At 52.4% G+C, this 21631-nt stretch overlaps 2 protein-coding genes across 2 annotated transcripts; one reads left to right on the top strand and one right to left on the bottom strand.

Moving 5' to 3' along the window:
- Nucleotides 1–32: 32 nt before the first annotated feature.
- On the top strand, nt 33–21398 carry LOC122392764. Its single transcript, XM_043388029.1, has 22 exons — nt 33–46; nt 368–633; nt 901–1199; nt 1502–1750; nt 2199–2315; nt 8063–8227; nt 8635–8760; nt 9117–9273; nt 10370–10596; nt 10870–11021; nt 11772–11901; nt 12356–12568; nt 12961–13660; nt 14169–14320; nt 15470–15641; nt 15874–15987; nt 16334–16476; nt 16886–17076; nt 17389–17554; nt 18331–18494; nt 18895–19062; nt 20653–21398. The coding sequence occupies exons 1-22, from the start codon at nt 33–35 to the stop codon at nt 20837–20839; spliced, it is 4272 nt and encodes a 1423-aa protein (XP_043243964.1). The 3' UTR covers nt 20840–21398.
- LOC122392752 (angiopoietin-related protein 7-like) lies at nt 3657–5679 on the bottom strand. Its single transcript, XM_043388012.1, has one exon. It carries the CDS (start codon nt 5612–5614, stop codon nt 3974–3976), a length of 1641 nt encoding a protein of 546 aa, XP_043243947.1. The 5' UTR covers nt 5615–5679; the 3' UTR covers nt 3657–3973.
- Nucleotides 21399–21631: the final 233 nt, after the last annotated feature.

The raw sequence follows: 21631 nt of genomic DNA, 5'->3' as shown, positions 1-21631 counted from the left end.
TGGCCGGCAGGAGGGACTTTGCCAGGTGAGATATGGGGTGTGACTGGTGAGGTATGCGCTGTGCTATACGAGACAATCAATGCCAGCATGAAGCATACGTTGTGATGTAAGATTCGAACTGCCAGACGTGTAAAGTAGCACCTTGCGTCCTAATATCATTGATCTCATGTCACAAGTGTATGATAAGAAATGAAAATATAACACTATGAATGAACGTCAACACGTAAAAATGTAAGCATGCAACAAGGAACTTATCATAGATCACGAAACGCAAAAGTAAAATCGTAAACATTTTTCGTACAAACTGACTCAATCTTCCATCCTCCTTCCACTACCCTGACTCTATTCTTCTGTCTCGTCTCCGCAGCACCCGCCTGGCCTGTGACTGGGCTGCCGAGCTGGCTCTGCGACAGAGCTGTGACAGCTGCTCCTGTGACAGCTGTCACACCTCTGACAGCTTCACTGACAGCTGCGACAGCCGCCAGCTACTCGACTCGGCGGACTGTGATGACTGTCGGCAACGGCGCGCGGTCGTCACGGGGTGTGTGGTCTTCCAACATCTCCTGGGACATGACGTCGCGCTGCTGAGAGCCCAGCTCACCGCTGTGAGAGATGTGCCACAGCCACTCAGAGGTAAGACCACGCCCACTGAATGTTGATACACAGCTCACCCACTCTCTAACTCAAAGGCGAATGTGCTCTGGCTACGCGCCTACGCGGGTATCCACTACCTGCTTTATGTCACTGGCCAGCGAGCCATTTGCGGCAACCCGTTCGCTGCTGTTTTCCAGTCTCCATTTTTTATCATTTCGACCCCTCCCCCAGTCAGGTGAAGTGTTTTATAATTCATCACTAAATGTCTGCTCCGATTAACAGCTGGCCTGTGTTCTACTGTTTCAGCCGAGCTCGTCCGTGGCCTGCTACTTGGTGACACCAAAGCCGCCGCTACGCTCCTCGCACACCACGAGCAGCGAATGATGACAGCGCTTCTAGCGGCCGATACCGTCACTACAGCCTGTGACACGGCCGCTAGGTGGCATCAGCGTGCCACCGAGTTCTGCCAGTGGCGGCACGCGCTGACTTTGGCGGTGAAACTCCATTTACCGTTCCCTGAGCGGTATTTGGCCCGGCTGGCTGCCAGAGATGAGTGGCTGGCGTTCCTGCTGTTCGCTCAGATCTACCAGTACCCACGGGATCAGGTGAGCATGGACAGTGGACTGTGTGCTATTCGTTCCTCGGAAAAGCATGCCGTGCCATGATTTAAATTAATGCGATGCGTAGGTAAATTAATGTCATTCTCTGTATCCTTCCGTCGGCTTTTTCGACTATCGGGATTCGTGTGTCGAATTGGATGGCCACGGGTAAGTGTTAATGTGGTAGTTATTTTTGTACGCTGAGCTACCTGGGGTCAACCATCTGCCGGAATGCTCACGATTTTATTGTTAGTGGTGTCCAGTGTTTGCCAGCCATCAGCCCTCCACGAATTCCCTTTTCTCCGCAGGTACTGCGTCTCTCGGCCGGTTTCTCCCAGTCCTCATTACGCCAGACTCTGGGCTGCGCGCTGCGCTGTCTGCTGCTGACCCGACCGGCCGGTAAATCGTCCCGGCGTCGGGTCACCTCAGACACGGAACACGAGTGGAGCACGGCCTCGCCGGAGACGTCGGTCAGCTCGTCACCGCCGGGCGGAGCGGGCGGGCCGCCGACTCCGGCCCTGACGGCCGTGCCGCCGTCCAGGGATGCGCCGCCGCAGGTGAGCACGCGGGGGGGGGGGTGACTCGAGCTCTCATGACACTTTGCGTTGCAGGGTGGAATAATGCCAGTGGGTGAAAGCGTTGTACGAGTCTTGCTTATCAGTGTGTGTTCTGACTGGTTGGTTCTTTAATCATTTCTCATATTAACTTGTAGACTGTGAGTGCCTTGCGTCGACTTTCCGTTCTTTTTCAAGCCAGCTTATCTCTAGCTAGGCACTGGCATCATGATTGATGACACTGTTATTTAGATACTTACACATACACTACTGATCATTGACCATCGATGGTCAATGATCAGTAGTGTATGTGTAAGTATCTAAATAACCGAATTCGGTTCCACTAAACACTTGTCAATAATTTTCAGACCACAATATCCACACTGATCTCTGTTCACCACCGTCCACCACTGAGTTCACTGATCTTTTCCCTCCATTTTCTTTGATGTAGTCGATGCTGGCCGCTGTAGTGGAGGCCGCTGCGGACCCGTGTCCGGGCAGGGCGCTGCTGCAGGCCGCCAGGCAGATGGCGCTGCCGGCTCTGGCCGCCTTGGCTACCGAGTGCGAGGTGAGCGTTGGAGTGTTGGAGGAGCGTGTTAGTGTGTTTGAAGGATAATGTTGTTTGATATTTTAGGAAGTTAGGATGAGTTCTGGCAATGAGGCTGACAAGGTTTGACCGAAGTCCAATAAGATGCCGGCTTAGGCTGAGAAAGACGTAAGCTTGCGATTGGAATCAAAGTATGTAAGATGAATCAGCATTCAGATGAATGAACCAGCGAAGAGAGCCTGTCTAAACTCAGTTGGTATAGCATTTGATTCCTGGTAGTGAGAGCCCGTGTTCGAGTCGCTCTGGCGCTCGACATTTGAGACTCCTGACGGGGATGGTCTACGGTTGGTGGGAGCAGCCGCAGCCAGTTGATGTCAGTTGAGTGGGACAGGCCGTGTCCGGCTTTGAAGGGCACGTTAAACTTTGGCGTCAAAATTTTACCGTTACCCGGAATTGTGCGATTGGACGGTAGGGTTCGGGGTCCACGCAACAAGCTCTGCTTAGCGTGAGCTCCGGCTCTGTCAATCCGTCCATTCAAACATTCGATCCGTCCATTCAAACAACATTTTGCTTTTGCTTGCGGTGTGTACTATTGAATTGCTTGAATTGGAATCGAGCAATCCTGTCATGGCGGCCAGCGTTGAACTAACTTATCACACCGTGTGTGGGGAGGGGGGTCGACATGGAGCAAGGAAGGGCGTTTGTTTGTTCAGACGGACAGGGGTCACCTTGGCGGCCCCGGCGGCAGCGACCGGACGCTCTATCTGCACTGGCCCGGCCCCAGCCGGAGCGTGTCATGGCGGATCGTATCAGAAAAGGGCGGATGGGCTGCAGTGTGGTGAACCTCAGCGAGTATTAACTCTGACTATGCTGAATACTGTAGAATGGAGAGAAACAGGGAAAAAGAGGGGTCTGGCAAAGGGGTTGAGGATATGTTTTAATTGCCCAAACGATTCCGTCAAAGTAATTTGGGGCGTATGAAAACGGTATGCATAATATAACCGTACCCTACAGGAAATCGTTTTGGACCAGAGCCCTCGGTATTTAGTACCCTTTCTCGTCGGTGTGTCGGTATTACATTCAGGAGTATCGGTCGGTAAATAGTTATCCAACATTTGCAATCTTCACATCATGTTCTCGTTCTCTATACACCGTGATGTAACTATGTGAAGAACCGTCTCCTTTGTAACACCCTAACACCACCGTCCGGACGGTGGTGTTCGGGGACGCGTCCCCGATGTAAGTGTACTGTCCCCGGTGGCCGTGCCAACATTCTACTGTCGCCCTGCTCCTCTGAAAACAGCAGGTAGAGGTGGGACGGCACACGGTGAATTTGTGTGAAACAGGCAACACAGTTGACGGTCTCTTGGTGTTACTGAAATGTATTGGCTCAAACGTTTCATAATTGTCATATACATACAAACAGGCGTTAATGACTAAAAACATGCAGGTATTATGGACATAGAATCATATGCGTATATAGACGCTACTTTTCGTCCGTAGATAAACAATCTATAAGCTCCCCAGCACGACGCTCTTAGCAGATAATAGTTGTGCAGTTACAGCACCGGCAGGCCGAACCACTGGCCGCGGCTGCCGCACGGTACACGTGCCACATGCACGTGTGACCTACACTGTGCAGTGTGCATCACCGTGGTGTCCTCCTTAATGCAGATGAGTTAGGTGGGCCGGATCTTCATATCGGTCTTCTTCAGTGACTCAGCTTCCCTCCACCTCCACCACCATATTCCAGTGCGGTCCCATTTACTGCCGTCCCGGTACCGTCCGTTCAGGTTGCTCCACCCGCACAACCACCTCCAGCCGTACCACCAGGGCCCCTGATGGCGCTGTGCACAGTGAACGTCAGACCTGCCGTCCTGGTCACGGTCACGGGTAGAGAACTTCTCATTGACGCTGAACTTCAGACCATTCCCGGCAGTTCCCGAGTAGTCGGAGACGCTCAGTTGGTAGCCGTCCTCCTCAGACGAGATACGGAACCCTTGGTAGGTAGCGTGTCTGCGACTGCCGTCGAACGCCTCAAGATCAACTCGAAGCTCGTAACGTCGGTCTGATGACGTCAGCTGAAACAGGTGCTCAAGGCCCCACCAGAATTCTTTGGTTACATCACCGAATCCCTCCTTATACTCCTTCCATCCCAGGTAGAAATCCTGGCGGGGCTCGATGTCGTCACGTCGTTGGATCACCGTCCAGTTCCCTCCGGCAGTGTCCATGTCGCAGTACGACTGGACGGGTGGTTGTGTGCTGTCGCCACTGGGCCTGAGGAGGTAGACACCAGATGGAGAGCCGACAGGCAGACCGCTGCAATCACGGGGAGTTGGCGGCTGCTTTACCTCAGAAGCCAGATGATCTATGCTCTCCTTTGAGGCTGCTGTCTTATTCATGGTTTCAGCCAGCTGGGACCCCAGAGTGACAGTCTGAGATGTCGTGGCATCAAGAGGTGCTGTCAAGAGGTGATCATCCGTTGTAACCGCAGTGACGTTTTGAAGTGATTTTTGTTCGTTCAGTTGGTCACTGAGCTCGTCCAGTTGTGATTGCTGGCTGTCGAGTCTGTTGGCCAGTCCAGACACCTTTGTTAGTTGATTTTCCAACAAAGTGACGTTGTATTCAAGTCGATCTACATTGTCGTTCACTGTGGCTTCAATCTCCCCCTGTTGTGCCTTCTGTTGTTTCAGTTTGGCGTTGAGCTCACTCAGTTGAGATTGTTGGCTGTCGAGCCTTATGACCAGTTTGGACGTCTCTGTGAGTTGATCTTCTTGCTGTGTAACGACGGTATCCAGTTGCGCTGTGACATTGTTCACTGTAGCTGCAGTCTCCTCTTGTTGAGAATTTTGTTCATTTAGCTGGGTGTTGAGCTCACTCAGTTGAGATAGTTGACTGTCGAGTTGTGATTGCTGGCTGTCGAGTTGTGATTGCTGGCTGTCGAGTCTCGCAGTGATTCCACTCAGTTGACTGGACACCTCTTCCATCCGCTCACCTAGTCGGTTCGTCAACACGTGGGCAGTCAGCGTACTCATCCTGGAGTCGAGAAGAGTCAGTCTGTTGTCTAGCGACTCCACCCGAGACTCGTGCCTTCTGACCGTTTTGTCCAGTGACTCCACTTGTGACTCAAGTTTACTGACGACTGGCCGTAGCTCTTGCTGAACTGCTCTTGCGATGATGCTGAACACCTCGTCGGCAGTGGCGCTGGGCAGGGCGGCCTGCTGCTGCGGCTGCTGCTGCTGCTGCTGCTGCGCCGCGGAACAGCCGGCAGACACCACCAGCAAGGTCGACACGAGGATTCCTCTCCAGCCGCGGGCCATCGTGGCCAAGAAGGAGGCACCTCTGGCGCCGGCTGTCGGCCTCGGACTGACGGCTCGGAGCTGGCAAGACGTCTGCAGAGCTCGGTGCGGCTGACCTCTGTCGGAGGCGCCACATCCGGTGACGCGGCCCGGTCCCGTGACCGACAGACTGAGCGATAAACATTTACAAGCTGCCATGGACCAATATATTACAAGGGTTTTCTGCTGATCATGGCAGTTCTGTTCACAGTGACTTCTGAAGAAAATTTTAGATAGATGCAAGCAGGAATTGAGGTGCAGGGATGTTTTGCCATAGCTTAAACCGCGCCGGGTCGGGGGGGGGGGGGGGGTGTTTGAACAGTGAACACCCCCACCTGCGGCTTTTCGCAGATATCTCAAAAGCGGCGGCTGGCACGCCTGTCTATAAAATGTATATCTCGGAATTTTGATATCGGTGACCTAAGGTCAGGTCAATTTTGCGGCCACTCCATTATAAGTCAATGGGAGAAAATTGAAAAGCGTCTGTTTTGCACGAACGCTATTCTAGACACTCAAACATCGAGATGTAGGTAAGATTGACACACTGAACCGGAAAATGGCAACTGTGACCCCTCGTTATGTCCCCGAGGTCATCTCAGGTCACGAACAGAATCTAACAGTTTTTCGCTAATAACCTCTGATAGAGACGTGCTAGAGCGCTGAAAACGCCTTTGATGTGTTCGGCTCGACGTTGCGGATCGACGGATATGCAACATGACCTTTTCCGGTCAGGTCAAGACTTTGACCTGAGGTCAAATTTTAAAAGTTGACCTTTCAAGGTCAAATTATAGTTCATTCGACGAGTCTCGACGAGAGGAACACGATGCTGGCAAAAGTAATGTCATGGCTCTTTTGAGTCATAAGTTATTGCCGAAAAAAACGCTTTTCGTAAAAACGGCTATTTTTGGAGTTTTTGCCCTCTGGAGGTTGAACCGTTGACCTGATGTCAAATCTGAGATCATTAGTCAGAAATGTTTGTAAAAGGGCTATCGAATGCGCTTTTCCGCGGCGCTGTAGCTCTATCGGTTCCCGAGGTAGCCGTCGGCAGTTTCCAAAATGTTGAAATAGTCAACATTTCACCTTTGGTGACCTCTGGTGACCTGACCTTTAACCTGACCCATAAAATGACTGAAGTGTTTTCGTCCTTATTTTGGACGTTCTTTCGATTGCCGCTTACCGTGTGTTGCTACGTGGCCCAGGAGCCGAGTTAGAAGGGGGGTGTTCAGACACCCCCCTCCCCCCGGCCCGGCGCGGAATCTCAGAGCACCGGCCCGGCGCGGGTTACGTGTTACCAAAGAAGAAGCCAGATAATAGTAATTTGATGTGATGATGCACCAGCGAAAAGGGAAGAAGCTAGGAAAATCCGAATGAAAAGGGTCGTTGAATAATGAATGAACAGTACTCCCTCACCAAAACTTTACACCTCTGTTTCGTATCTTTTTTTGCGTTGTACTGTTGAGCAATGAGCATGCTTGCATTGGCATCAATCGTAGGTTGATTTCATTTCATTCGGTCACTGCGGTCAGTGTTGAAATAATGTATCACACTGTGGGGGGTCGACATGGAGCAGGGAAGGGCGTTTGTTGGTTCAGACGGACAGGGGTCACCTTGGCGGCCGCGGCGGCAGCGTCCGGTCCCGGACGCTCTATCTGCAAGGTTCCGGCCCCAGCCGGAGCCTGCGGCGAGTCGCATAAGAAAAAGACAGATGGGCTACAATATGGGATGGGCTCCGGGCTCGGGTATCAACGCCGAGTATACTGAACATTGCAGAAGACAGGCAGGAGCGGTATGTTCCAAGTAAGGTCGCTCATTAAGCTCTCTTCGAGAGTCCTCCATCGTGCCCCTGAGCCGCCTTCCCTACCGTTCTCGCTTTGGAAAGTGTTCTCAGTCTCGTCCTCGTCCTCCGAGCTCTCCTCCTCGGGCTCCTCCTCCTCCACTTCCTCGGATTCCTCCTGAGTGCGCTCCTCCTGACGGGAAACCGGACAGAGCGCGTTAACTGACAGTGACGGGAAAACGCAGCACTTCTCTCTCTCTCTCTCTCTCTCTCTCTCTCTCTCTCTCTCTCTCTCTCTCTCTCTCTCTCTCTCTCTCTCTCTCTCTCTCTCTCTCTCTGTCTCTGTCTCTCACTCTCACTCTCACTCTCACTCTCACTCTCACTCTCACTCTCACTCTCACTCTCACTCTCACTCTCACTCTCACTCTCACTCTCACTCTCACTCTCACTCTCTTTCTTTCTTTCTTTCTTTCTTTCTTTCTTTCTCTCTTTCTCTCTTTCTCTCTTTCTCTCTTTCTCTCTTTCTCTCTTTCTCTCTTTCTCTCTTTCTCTCTTTCTCTCTCTCTCTCTCTCTCTCTCTCTCTCTCTCTCTCTCTCTCTCTCTCTCTCTCTCTCTCTCTCTCAGTCATACTCTGACTCTCTGTCTCCCCGCGCAGGACGTCAGTGCCGGTGACTGCCTCTGCGGCTGGCTGGAGACGTCCCTCTCCGCACCGACACCGGCCGAGGAGGCCGCCTGTGTCCGTCTCAAGCGGCTGGCACTGCTGGCCGTACGCACACGTCGGCTCCGGAGCTTAGACAGGGCACTGGCGGTGTTCTTTCCGGTTAGTGATCGAGAGGAGGTTTGGTGTTCTGTTAGGAGGTCTGGATGGGCTGGAGTGAGCTGCTTGGTTTGCGGGAGAGGCATATGGGTGTGAAAGGTAGTTTATTTCTGAAAGGTGGGAATTTTAGGTACGGGCGGTCATTTTTTTTGTGGTGACGTGGTCGTTGTCGCTCTTTGAATTATTTCGATCTTACGCTGCTTTTTAGGTGCGACATTGTCATTTTTATTGCCTTTGTATTCTCAACTCTCTGTTTTGTTGAGTTTTGAGTGGACATGTATTTTTTACTGGAGGGTATTTTAAATATTAATCTGTGTCGGGCTGATGCGGCTACCTGCCAGGCTGCCACCCGCCCTAGCGCGTCCTTTTTCTGACCGTTTCACCCCCACTCCGCCCCCCGCCCCGCCCAGGACTGCGCGCTGCGTCTGACAATCCAGCTGCTGGAGAGCCTGATGACGCTGGAGGAGCCGCACCTGCCGGCCGAGCTGATGCTCAACATGATGGAGGCACTGCGGAACACCACGAAACAGCAGGACGTGAGTGGGCTTCGCTGGTGAGATGGGAGGGAAATGGGACGAGAGGGAATGGGTGATATTGCTCCTGGATAAAATGGGAGAGGGAACGGGATGATTGAAGAAAAGACGCGGGTATGCAGAAGGTATGAAGAATGGTATGACTGTATGGTATATGTACCTACTGGTAAGAATGGCATGCCGCGCCCGCGGTATAGCAGTATAAAAAAAAAAAATGGCGGATGGATTGAACATGACCCGACCGGACATACCAGACTAATTATTATTCAGTATTGTTAGTATGTTTCCCAAGAACGTACTGTTTATTCAGTGATGCTCTACCGTCGCCACTCTCTATTAACCCCTGTTCTCTCTTCCAGTCGGAGTTGTTCATCTACGACCGCCACTGGCTGAGCACCACCGTCCTCTCGCTCCTGCTGTCGTCCCTGTCCACCCTGCTCACCTCGGCCGGCCGGGCCCGACTGCTGGGACTGATGATCGACGCCAGGCTCGTGGAGATGCTGGTGACCGAACAGGGTAAGAAGTGACACTAAGTAGTAGAGAGGCGGATTGGGGTGATATTTAGGGCTTTGGTAGGAAAGGAGTAATGTGTCTGCGGGCAGGTACGTTTCGTTGGTTAATACCAACGACTTGACTATGAATCTGTTCCAAAGCACGGTTTAGCTTGGTCTGTATTTTTTACATTTTTTGCTGTAAGAATTTGTTATAAATTGCTCATCGCGGTAAAATATCAAGCTATCACTCAGCGTAACGTGCTTAAATACCAAAATAGAAAGCAAAGTGACCTAATCAATTGTTTGTTTGTTTTTGTTTTGTTGGGTTAGGCCCTTTCGGTCCATTGAGACCATTTCAGAGCCGGGAGGATGATAGGATATAGGGGGAGACATTGGTCTGGGCAGGCACCCTAGTGAGTCGCCGGGGCTGAGCCCGTCCAGAGGACAGGCCACCCAGCCCCAAGGCACTCAGTGCACCCGGCTACGGGGTGCGCTCCCTCGGGAGCAGCGGTGCCGCTCCAAGGGAGCAGCCCGTATGAGATAAAGTTGCCTGTCCAGCCCGGAGGGGGGTTGCGGCGTGGAGGAGAAGGATTTCAGTATCCTGAGGATAGAAGCACGGAACGGTGATGATGACCTAATCAAAGATGCAATGACAGCCCTAGCTTTTTTTTTGTTGGGTTAGGCCCTTTCGGTCGACAAGACCATTGCAGAGCCGGAAGGATGATAGGATTTAGGGGGAGACATTGGTCTGGGCAGGCACCCTAGTGAGTCGCCGGGGCTGAGCCCGTCCAGAGGACAGGCCACCCAGCCCCAAGGCACTCACTGCACCCGGCTACGGGGTGCGCTCCCTCAGGTGCAGCGGTGCCGCTCCAAGGGAGCAGCCCGCATGAGATAAAGTTGCCTGTCCAGCCCGGAGGGGGGTTGCGGCTTGGAGGAGAAGGATTTCAGTATCCTGAGGATAGAAGCACGGATAGGTGAGCCCTAGCTTCTCGACTGCCAGCTCCGTGCCGCATTCGATTGATACCGTTTCCCTGACTGATCCCCTCCCCTCTCCAGGCGAGCGGCCGGACCTACCTCTCTTACTGCGGCTCAGTAGACTGATCCCCTCCCCTCTCCAGCCGAGCGGCCGGACCTGCCTCTCTTACTGCGGCTCAGCACGGTCCTCGGCCCCAGCGCCGTGCGGCTGGACTGGCTGACGGCCCTGCCACCTGGCGGCGGCGCCGAGCAGCTGCGCTTGGAGGCCAGCCGCGCGGTGGCAGCACTGTGCACGGCCGGGGAACTGGAGCGGGCCGATCGGCTGGCACTGGCCGCCGGAGTCAGTCCCGATCCCGTGGTACTCACTCAGGTGAGGAGGGAGTGTTGCAGGGGATGATGTTGCGTGTGGGGTGTGGGATGCTGCTTACGCTTTGTAGTGATCATCTGTGATGGGTGTTTTAAGTGCAGCTTATTTTGTGACCTTGTGTGACCTGCTGCAGATCCATGGCCTCTTTGAAGACCACTGACTTTGTGTGACGTCATTGTCGTACTTGTGACTTCCTAGTGACTCTGTTAAGGTCAGTGACCCCTATCTGACCCCTAGGTGACCTCTGGCTCCAGGTGACCCCTTTGTAACCCACAGGTGACCTCTGACCTCCGTGAGGTGGGTGACGAGGACCGGGTCACGTTCTGGAGACAGTGCAGCGGCCGGTTCACGGAGAAACAGCTCTCCAGGACCGAGGCGGTGGCCTTCTTCAGAAAACACGCCGAGACGGCCCTCAGCGTCTCAGAGAGGTGGGTTTTGTACGTGGGAAGGGGGAGGGAAAGTGAGACGCAAGGCTTAGTGTCTCAGAATGTGACAGAGTTTTGTCTCAGAGGGACGGTGAGGAGGGGTAAGTTACCATTAATAGATTACTTTATAAAGTTGTCTTATTTTACAATGCGTACTTTGACAGACCATGTTCTGACTCAATAAAGAAGTTGTTGATTGTTATGTGTGTTAACAAGTATTTTCATGCATGCTGTCCTGCGAAATATGAATATATATGTATGAACTGATCGGAATACGTTTCCTTGTGTGACCTCTCAGGTACGTGTGTCTGAAGCTGGCCTGGGACTGGCTCAGTAGGTGTATATGTCTGTTGTACGTCTCAGGTACGTGTGTCTGAAGCTGGCCTGGGACTGGCTCAGTAGGTGTATATGTCTGTTGTACGTCTCAGGTACGTGTGTCTGAAGCTGGCCTGGGACTGGCTCAGTAGGTGTATATGTCTGTTGTACGTCTCAGGTACGTGTGTCTGAAGCTGGCCTGGGACTGGCTCAGTAGGTGTATATGTCTGTTGTACGTCTCAGGTACGTGTGTCTGAAGCTGGCCTGGGACTGGCTCAGTAGGTGTATATGTCTGTTGTACCTCTCAGGTACGTGTGTCTGAAGCTGGCCTGGGACTGGCTCAGTAGGTGTATATGTCTGTTGTACGTCTCAGGTACGTGTGTCTGAAGCTGGCCTGGGACTGGCTCAGTAGGTGTATATGTCTGTTGTACGTCTCAGGTACGTGTGTCTGAAGCTGGCCTGGGACTGGCTCAGCCCCGACCGCCGCGCTGATCCCGACTGTGACATTACGGCGCTGGAGCGGAGCGTGTGGACCGCCTACACTTGGGCACGGATCAACGGCGAAATGGTCAGTGGATGGAAAAGGGATAGTTACGGTTATTGGTGAATGAGGAAACGGTTACTGGGGGACGGGAGAAGAGTGGGTGGACGGAGGGGAACAGAAAGAGGAACGAGGAAACGGTCATTGAGGGAGTACAGAGAAATTGTAAGTGGAGGAATGGGGAAACGGTATGTGGGTGAGCTGGGGAAAGGGTTACGGTGTGTGTGTGGAGGGGGGGGGGGGGTAATGCTGCTGTTGGTGGGAGAATGGTGCAATATCCAGAGGTGTAGTTTGGGGACGGTCGGTGGGATAACTAAGCACCAATGAGGCTTGGGTCGGATGTGTCTGCCATTTCATTGTATGTCCTGCGAAGGTTCTCTAGAATCAATTCTGGTTTTACCGTTTACTTTCTGATATCAGTTGGTATGTAGCTTTACTTGGAAAAATGACACGCACATACCCTCTCTCTCTATCCCCACAGGTAGAGGAGCCGGAGCCGTCCCCCACGCCCTCCCCCACCCACCAGCCGCTGCTGTACCGCCGGCCGCTACTGGCGTCGGGCCGGCGTCCCGTGCAGCCCGCGCTGACCCCCGATCAGCTGAGTACTGTCCGGGCCGTGCTGGGCCAACTGGTGGATGAGGGACACCTCCGGCAGGCCCTGCTGGTGGCCGAGTGCTTCGGTGTCACCACGCCGGTAAGAGACGGATGCTGAGCTCTCGGTGTGGATTTTATATCTCCTAACTGTACCATGGTCGGCATTGAACAAGTCAAGGCACATAGTTTGTATGGTTTGCTGCGTTAAAGATGTTCATTGTTCATGACTTGAAAGATTCCTGAATCAAAGATGTGACTTCATTAATCGTTTAGGTAGTTTTCAAAGCATTGTAAAATGTCTTTCATTTAGAAGATGCGAACAAACAAGTTGTAAGCGAGCATTATTGCAGTGCTTTAGACACAGTTATTAGGTCATTGCCGAATGACCATCCGTCTTTTCTGTGAGGAGATCAATGCTGAATGGCAATGACCCTTTGTCTCTCCCATAGTTAACCTTTCCACCCTCCCCCTTCTCCCGCTGTGTCTGTACAGGATCTGGAGCGGATGGTTCGTCTGCTGAAACTGGCTGAACGTGTTGGTCGGCAAGGGGAAGACGAGGTCTCCCTTGAATCCGCGGGTGGTGAGCCGACCACAGCGGCTGCTGCTGCCGCCGCTTCTGCTGCTGCCACTGCTGCTAATTCTACTACTACTGCTGCTAGCGCTGTGTCTTCTTCCCAGCCAGCAGCTTGTCCAAAAGTCGGGGATGACGGAATAGCGACGACAGAAGCTGGAGCTACTGCAAGAGGTAGACTAGGTTCAGCCGCAGTGTCCACGGAAATCACTGAAGCAGCGGCAGCAGTGGCAGGGATGGATGACAGGCAACACAACTCTTCTGAGATGGATCCAAACAACAGTCAGACTGCCTTGGGAGACTCCAGACTGGAGCCTGAGACACTTCCTGATGTCAGACCGGACAGACAAGCAACGGCAGGCTCCAGCGGGACAGGACAGTCACGAGAGACCACACCAGAATCTGGAGGGGGCTGGACCGCCGCCGGTGCTAGCTCCATTCAGAGTGAGACGCTGGCGACGGATGCGGACTCGGTACAGCCAGATCCGCCGTCGGTGCACCCGGATCCATCGGTGGACAACCAACTCGGTGACAATAATGAAGAGAGGAGAGAGGAGGATGGAAGACGCCGCAGTATTGGGTTCTGCTCATCGCTCGGCCGCAGCTGGAAACACAGCCTCTGTGAGTAGCGCAGGGAACAACCGTGACCTATCAAAGGCTCGGCTGTCTGTCGGGGTGGTTTTAGCTCGGGTTTTGGTGTCACTAAACTCAATGAATTACGCATATAAGGTGTTAGCTGTTACTGTTAATTGCTGAGGTGTTCATACTGTCGAAAGTAATATGGTAAAGGACGCAGATTTTACTCTGTCACATAATAATTTTTCTTCTAGGCCGGTACGTTTGTAGGTAATACATTATCTCGTCGCAGTGTGTGTGCTATGTTGGTGTTTAATAAAACCATAGACCTCTGTACACCATACAACCATAGCTCTACAACCACAGAAACACAACCACAGAAAAGTCAGAAGTCATTCGGCAATGACCTAATAACTGTGTCTAAAGCACTGCAATAATGTTCGCTCATAACTTGTGTACAGAGTTCTATGATAAAACATTACCCCTTATTTTAAGTATCGTGTCCGGCCTGTCTCTGAGTGTGTAACAGTCTAACCCATATCGTCCCTTCCAGTCTGTTCGACCCCCGACGCGCGCCAGCCCCAGTCTCCGTCGGAGCTCTCGCAGCTGACGGAGCTGGTGGCCGCCCTGAGACACGGCTCAGAAATCGGACAGCGGGTGCTGTCCTGTGCGCGCGCCGCCACCGACCTCCAGACCACATACCAGGTACGTCAGGCCGGGGGAGGGGTATCTGTAGGTTACTCAGAGATCGGGCAGAGGGTGCTGTCCTGTGCGCGCGCCGCCACCGACCTCCAGTCTACGTATCAGGTACGTCAGGCCGGGGGGAGGGGTATCTGTAGGTTACTCAGAGATCGGGCAGAGGGTGCTGTCCTGCGCGAGGGCTGCCACCGACCTGCAGACCACTTACCAGGCATGGATGAGGGGTGGCGTATCGCTTCTTGGTGTCTGACAGGATATTGATCTAAATCGATTAGTTAGTTATTTTTCCCTCGTGTCGTGGGTAACATTCAAGTTTGCTAAGTAAAATGTTAATTCGGCACGAGCTTCGGCCTCTAAATGTATAATTGGTCGTGACAGTTTAATGTTTATTACGGAGCGAGCGAAGCGAGCGGAGTCTCATACTGAATTAAGGGAAAATCCTGAGTATGAGCGGCCGGCCGGCCGGCCGGCCGGCCGTGGGGACGCTCTTCAAAAGCTAATATCTTAGGAACGGGACATCCGATTGACAAGCGGTCTTCTTTACTGAATGTCACTTGGACGTAAAAGTTCTGCGGTGTGATGGCCACCATGCGTTCTTGCCAACCACCGCACGTGGCGCGTGGTAAAGTTGGACATTTTTTAAGAACTCCCAAAATTGCAACCTCAATAACGGCACAACGGTTGGGCCGATTGAATTGAAACTCGGTACACAGTTAGGTCTCCATCAGATAATTCAACTGCATGTGTTAAGGTTGGGGTGCTACAGCACGTGCGCACGTGCAGGGGGCGCTCCCAGATCTCGAGAACGGCTGGGCCGATTGCGCTCAAATTTGGTACACGGTTGGGGACCAGTTAGTAGGGTGCCGTGCAAAAGTCAGTTTGGACCCCGCTTGCACGTGCGCACGTGCAGTGTGCCGCTTCCAGATCTCGAGAACGGCTAGGCCGATTGCGCTGAAATTTGGCACATCGCTAAAGACCGGTTAGTAGGGTGCAGTGCACAAGTTAGTTGGAGGTACCCCCTCGCAATTTCGCACGTGCAAGGCCCATCCTCTCGCTCGCTCCGTTGGTCGCCCAAAAGGCGTTTTACTGGTTTTATGATAGGATAGAAGATGCGCATTTCCGACCATACTTGACCTCTTTCCCTCTCCTACCCAGGAGGTGGTGCTCACTCGCGAGCCGCTACTGCTGCTCAGTTCGGTTCTGACGGGCGATCCCGCGGGTGTGGACCGCTACCGACTGGCCGCTGATCTGATACACGGCCTCCAACTGCCCGACAGCCAGGTCACTGAGGTCATACTGGCGCAGGTCATTGCGCAGGTCAAGGCAGGTCAGTAGATGGGAAAAGACAGACTGATGGTCATGGTTCTGGTTAAGGCATGTCATTTCACGCCAGATGGAAACGAGAGAATCATGGAATAAATGTTGCTTAGCGAGTCAGTACTCAGTAGAATTGAAAAGGCGGACATTCATTGCGGTATGCTACGTAAATCATGACGATTTTGCTTTCGTTAAGTTGCTCACAGCCTGAAGCGTTTTCTGATAACTCCAAAATTTTACAGGCGTCTCTGAGCTGGATCCATTGCTGGCTCTGTGTCCGGACCCCGTGCTGCTCGGAAACCGACTGCTGGATACCGCAGAGGACCTGGCCTCCTTCCCCGAGGCCGATGGATATGGTCAGTTCACCCGTCGGCTTCCAGTCTCTCTTCGAGTCTCTCGTCGGGCGCTCGAAGTTTCAATCTCACGGACTTTGAATCCATCTGAGCTCTCACTTCTTAAACGAGTTTCGTTGGCTAACAGAGTCTGTACTATTTTGCTAGAAACAACCGTCACCTCAGATCTTGGCCGTCCTATTTCTGGCTTGTCTGGCAGGTTGGTCTACTCGTCGCCGCCCAATCGGCCAGGCTTTGGCTGTCGGTTGTCTGACGGTTATCTGTCATATATCCCCCAGGTGACGACCAGGTCGGCAGACCGACCAGGTCGGTCTGCCGACGTCTGACAGTACCCTGTCATGTCCCCCAGGTGACGACTGCCAGGTCGGTCTCCTGGTCGCCGCCCACTCGGCCCACACGGCCCGGCTGAACCTCCAAGGTATCGGTGACGTCATGGGTAGAGCCCGGCAGCTGGTGCGGCGACTCCTCGTCAAAGAGGACTTCAGACTCATGGTGAGGGCACGGAGTGATGTCGCGGAACGTGTAACATGTTACACGTTCTGAATTTTGTGAAATGTACTGATTTGTACTGATTTGTGAAATGCCATGTAACCTGACATGGCCCGACGGATTGTGTGCGCTTTGACCTCTGGGCCTTCTGACGTGGAGCTGTGTGAACCCTCTAAATTGTGGATTTTCTGACCGTTAGACGTCCTTCCTTGTCGACGATCTGGTTTGTGTACCTTCCGACAGTTTTCTTTTCTATGACCTCTTTCCTCTGACCTTCAGTCTTTACTACCATGTGTCTTATCCAACTTCTAGCATCTAATACAACTTCTCTGACATCAAATGTAAGTTATAACATCTGACCACCCTGACCTGACCCGAAACATCTAACCTCTAACTTTTCCTATCTCCCCAGGTGAGCCTGCTGCTCGGTCTGGGCCGGTACGAGGAGATGGCCTACGTGTTCGAGCTGCTACTGCGAGAGGACCGTCTGGAGCGACTGCTGACGGCTGGCGTCAGTGACGGGAGGCTGGGAGCCGCGCTGAGACGGCACCTGATCAGACACCATCCTGAGGATACTGCGCGGCTCAGATTGGTCACCGGACGGTGAGAAGGGGACAGAGGTCACCACGAGTCACCAAGGGACAGATAAGGGGACACAAGTCATGCCGGGTCACATTGGGTCTTATCAGATTTATAGGCGCCAACCTGTTTGTGTGTTTGTGCAATCATGTTCTATCGTACACTTACCTTGTGTTTTATGGGCTCTTTTAGCTCGCCTATCTCTAAACGCGCTTGTTTTTTTAGTTTTGTTTTATAAAGTTTGCCTCCTCGTGACATCGTGCCCCTGTCGGTTTTGTCCCACCATGTTTGTCCCCGTTGACCTGACAGTATGTCTTTGCTCGTTTGTCCCACCAGGTTCGGCCACCACGCCGAGGCGGCCGCCGACTGGCAGTCCCGCGCCGAGCAGCTGATCACCTCCGTCCTGCAGTCCGGTCCGGACGAACACTGCACCGAGACCGGTCAGCAGCGGCTCAGAGAGGCCATGGACTGCTACCGACACGCAGCCACCTTCTACCGACATGTGAGTTGGTAGACGCTGCTGTGTTAGATACATTTGAAGTAACCACATGCTAGGATCACCATCCCGAAACATTCTACCGACGTCCGACACGTTTGTTGCAAGAAGTTCTTTTCCTGTATGTTTGATGCAGTCTTGCAATGCAATCCAGCCATCCAAGAAACTTTGCGCGAGACGTTTTCTTGGATGGTTTTCTTGGTTTTCTTGGATAGCTTGATTTCACCGAGGGCTTCTGTTTTAAAGAAAATTTGTAAGCTTTGCTGAACTGGTCTGTTAAGTAATTAGAACTGCCAGTATTTCAGTATTTAACGTGTAGTTAATGTTACTGTATTTTATTTATGCATATTTCAGCCTTTTTTAAGCAAATAACGAACGATATTAAGAAACATACAGGAAATAATATCTAGGACTCTACCGCGACGAAATATTTCTATCTCGAGTTTTCAAACAATTTCATGCACTCGGCCAAGGCCTCGTGCATGAAATCCTTTGAAAACTCTCGATAGAAATATTTCGTTTTCGCGGTATCGTCCAAGAATGTATACCGTTCTAGATGTAATATCCCAGCTACCTGTGACTTGTCCGTCTGTTGGAGACAATGCCTCCGTTCTAGAAGATGTTTGCCACCATCACCGGCCTGTGCAGGCACGTCACGTGGTAGAAGTTCAACGCTGTACCCTGCCATCTTTTACTGGCACCTCAGTTAGCAGCGGTTCAAAACTGTATGTAGTTGTCGTGAGATGCAACTGACAGTACCTTCTCATGTCCTGTTTCGTCAGGCTGAGCGCCTGTCGTCCGCCGACGCCAGCCTGTGTCAGGCGCAGCTGGTGGCCCTGCAGATCAGTATCAGTTCCGGCGCCCTGCCTCTACCGGAGGGAGTGCGGCCCCTGCTGCTGAGGAGGAGTCACCAGCAGCTACACACGCTGCTGACTGAGACGCTGCCGTGAGTGACGCCGCCGGGGAGAAAGAATGAGAGATGTCGAAAGCCGAGGCTGAGATTGTTAGATGTCGAACTCGAATCCCAATCTTTTTATCTTCTAAGATTTTGTCATTGACTGAATATGGCTGACTTTCACTCTATGTTGTCCGGCACTGTATCTCTTCACAGTTCACACTGTATTATACGATCACTTAACTGCGCGGAACTTTACTATCTGCCGTTTACTATCTGGCCGTCGGAACCTTCCTTCCGGCTTCCACATTTGCTACTAATCTGACTCCACTCGTGCTGTGCCCCTACGGCCTACATTCAGGCAAGCCAGACCCGATCTCGCCCCGCCTCCCCCTTATCAGCAGCTGTACCCGGCCCTGGCCCCATTAACCCTCGCCCGGCTTTGCCTTAGGTACCGGGCGGCTCGTCTGGTACTGCGCGCGTACCCGGACCGTCCTGCCGACTGGTCGCAGCTGCTGTACCGCCAGTACCTGTGTCTGGGACGGGATGAGTACCTGACCGAGTACCTCCAGGCCGAGGGACACCTGGATCATAGTGTTATCGCTGGGATATTGAAACGGTGAGCGATAGGGTTTGATGGTGAGAGGATACTGGAACCGAGTACTGAACGGGATAGTGAACGGCGAGTGATACGGATATCGACGAGGGGGACGGGTGGCGGTTATCATGCTCTTAGGGGTTAGGACTACTGTACGAGGTGTGGCTAAAAAGAAACCGGACTGCTCGTGCTGGCCATAAAGTAGGGGGCCCGAAAACTAGCGAGACACTTGACATTAATCTTTATCATATTGTCGTGATGTGTGCCAAACGGCATCTCGATATCGCTATTATTCTCCTTTCCACAGCTCTTTGTTTGACGGCCTTGTCACCGCCAGGCTTCTACAATGAGCGTCGAAAAAAGAAGGAACATCACGTTCCTTGCCAGACTGGAAAAAGTCCAACAGAGACGCTGAATCTGTTCAAGGCTGTTTATGGGAAGCAAGTCATGTGTCACATGCAAGTGTTTGAATGGCCTATGAGGTTCAGCACTGGTCGTGAGGATGTCGGTGATGACCCCAAGGTCTGGAGGCCCATCAACTTCCGCGCGCATGTCGAAGTCGAGGGTGGAGACGACATTGATCGTCTTTTTCGATCACAGGGGATTAGTTCACCGCCAGCTCGTGCTGGAGGTGTACCACAGTCGACCAGCACTTCTACAAGGAAGACCTGGGACGCCTCATCTCACGATACGGACGCACCAAGTGGAATTTCTGGGAAGCCAAGAACTGGGTGCTGCATCACGACAACGCGCCCACGCATTCTGCCATTAGCGTCAAGCAGTTCTTTGCCGTAAAGCAGGTCGCGGTGCTCAAGCACCCTCTTTACTCGCCAGACCTCCCTCCCTGTGACTTTTGGCTGTTCCCTAAAATGAAAAACGTCGTCAAGCAAACCCATTTTGAATCGGTCGAGGACACCCAGACCAGAGTGACCGGCGTCAGCGTCATCAATAAAACAAAGAGCTGTGGAAAGGAGAATAATAGCGATATCGAGATGCCGTTTGGCACACATCACGACAATATGATAAATATTAATGTCAAGTGTCTCGCTAGTTTTCAGGCCCCCTACTTTATGGCCAGCACGAGCAGTCCGGTTTCTTTTTAGCCACACCTCGTATATCGCTTTGTGTTTATGGAAATTGTACTTCGTGCTTGGTAGCGAAACTTCCTGCAAGATGCCCCTTTTCCGGAGCTTGCTTGTATCTTCTGGTGAATTTGGTGTTTGCCTGCCATCGATTTATTTTAGATGTATGTTGAGACGTTGCTTGTTAACCTCTCTATTTGTACACAGTTCTTGCTTTATTACAACTTCCCTTTGTTATGACTTTGTGTGATTTTTTTCCACATTTGCGTGCTGTCTGACCTGGCTCCGCACCGTCACATTTGTCTTTTCCCGTTTTGAATCTGTTTTGACCGAACTGTGACCCAACTTTGACACCGTTCCAACCCTGTTTTACACTGTTGTGACTTCTTTCGGACCTCGTTTTGACTCGGTCTGTTTGAATCTGTTCTAGAACAAATTAAACTGACTGGGTCAACAGCTGACATTGTTTTAACTCCACATGAGCCCGTTCTTCCTCCACAATCTAACCGTTTTCTGACCGCGTTATCAGTATCCGCGGCTCGGCGCGACAGTTCTCCCCGTCGCGTCTGCGCCGTCTGACGTTGGCCGCCGCCGGACCGGAGCTGCAGTACCGAGCCGCCAGTCAGCTGCAGCTGCGTGACGTCATTGGAGCGCTGCTGGACACGGCTGAGGCCGGCTGGCTGCGGGATACCGTGTGGAAAACGGGCGGCATGTGATGTCAGCGGGTGCGGAAAATGACGTCATTGGAGTTGGGGTTAAAGGTGACATCACTTTCTTGGAGGAGGGACGTTTGGTAGGCCTCGTCATGATGTGACGAATGTCAATATATTTGATATAATGCCATATATCGTCACCAAGTTTTGTCCTCTGGTGGACTGTACTAGGGGATGATTTGCATTGCGGCATGGCAGTGGACGATGTTTGTAACCTCTCATGCCCATGCTATACGACGAAAACAAGAAATCATCCGATACGACGTTATAAATCGGTGTCCCCGACCGCTCTTTCAAGAAGCTCTTTCATACTTGCTTTCATGATGTTTAGATGCACTGTCGTGGTACGCATCAGTCAAAGGCGTTTTTGTTTATTTGTATGCGTGTTTTTTGTAATCATGAATAGCTTATAATCGTGAAGTTTGGGTGTACATCTCAGGGTTAGCTTTGTACATTATCGATGTGATAATGTGATGTTAGGGAAAGGCCAGTACGTCATTCCTGTACTCTGCATGAAATGATACTACATTGTACTCTGAAATACATGCATACGTTTATCGAATCCGTAATTTCTTGGTTAGGGAGAAGTGCTGCGGGTGTGCGGCGAGAGGGCCCACGGTGATCTGGCGAAGCGTTGGCGCTGTGCAAGGGGTCGAATCGACCTCCCTGCTCGTTACCGCCAGATGCACGACAATGGCTAGCCCTTCAGGGGGAAAGCGGCATAAGGCAGACCGTCCGGTAATCGGATCCCTCAGACACCGAACGGCCGCGGGGGCGGTATGGAGAGCTGATCTG

The sequence above is a fragment of the Amphibalanus amphitrite genome, unplaced genomic scaffold, assembly GCF_019059575.1.
Source record: "Amphibalanus amphitrite isolate SeventyFive unplaced genomic scaffold, NRLGWU_Aamphi_draft 000499F_arrow, whole genome shotgun sequence".
NCBI lineage: Eukaryota > Metazoa > Arthropoda > Thecostraca > Balanomorpha > Balanidae > Amphibalanus > Amphibalanus amphitrite.
Note: the sequence above shows the minus strand (reverse complement) of the source record. Positions and strands in the feature narration are given on the sequence as shown.

Bases quoted from the DNA above. Each gene is read 5' to 3' on its own strand.
- LOC122392764 (XM_043388029.1), top strand. The intron at 11,022-11,771 runs GTGGGTTTTGTA...TGTACGTCTCAG, and splicing joins GCCCTCAGCGTCTCAGAGAG to GTACGTGTGTCTGAAGCTGG. The intron at 15,642-15,873 runs GTCAGTAGATGG...AAAATTTTACAG, and splicing joins CATTGCGCAGGTCAAGGCAG to GCGTCTCTGAGCTGGATCCA.
- LOC122392752 (XM_043388012.1), bottom strand. From the start codon at position 5,614: ATGGCCCGCGGCTGGAGAGGAATCCTCGTGTCGACCTTGCTGGTGGTG.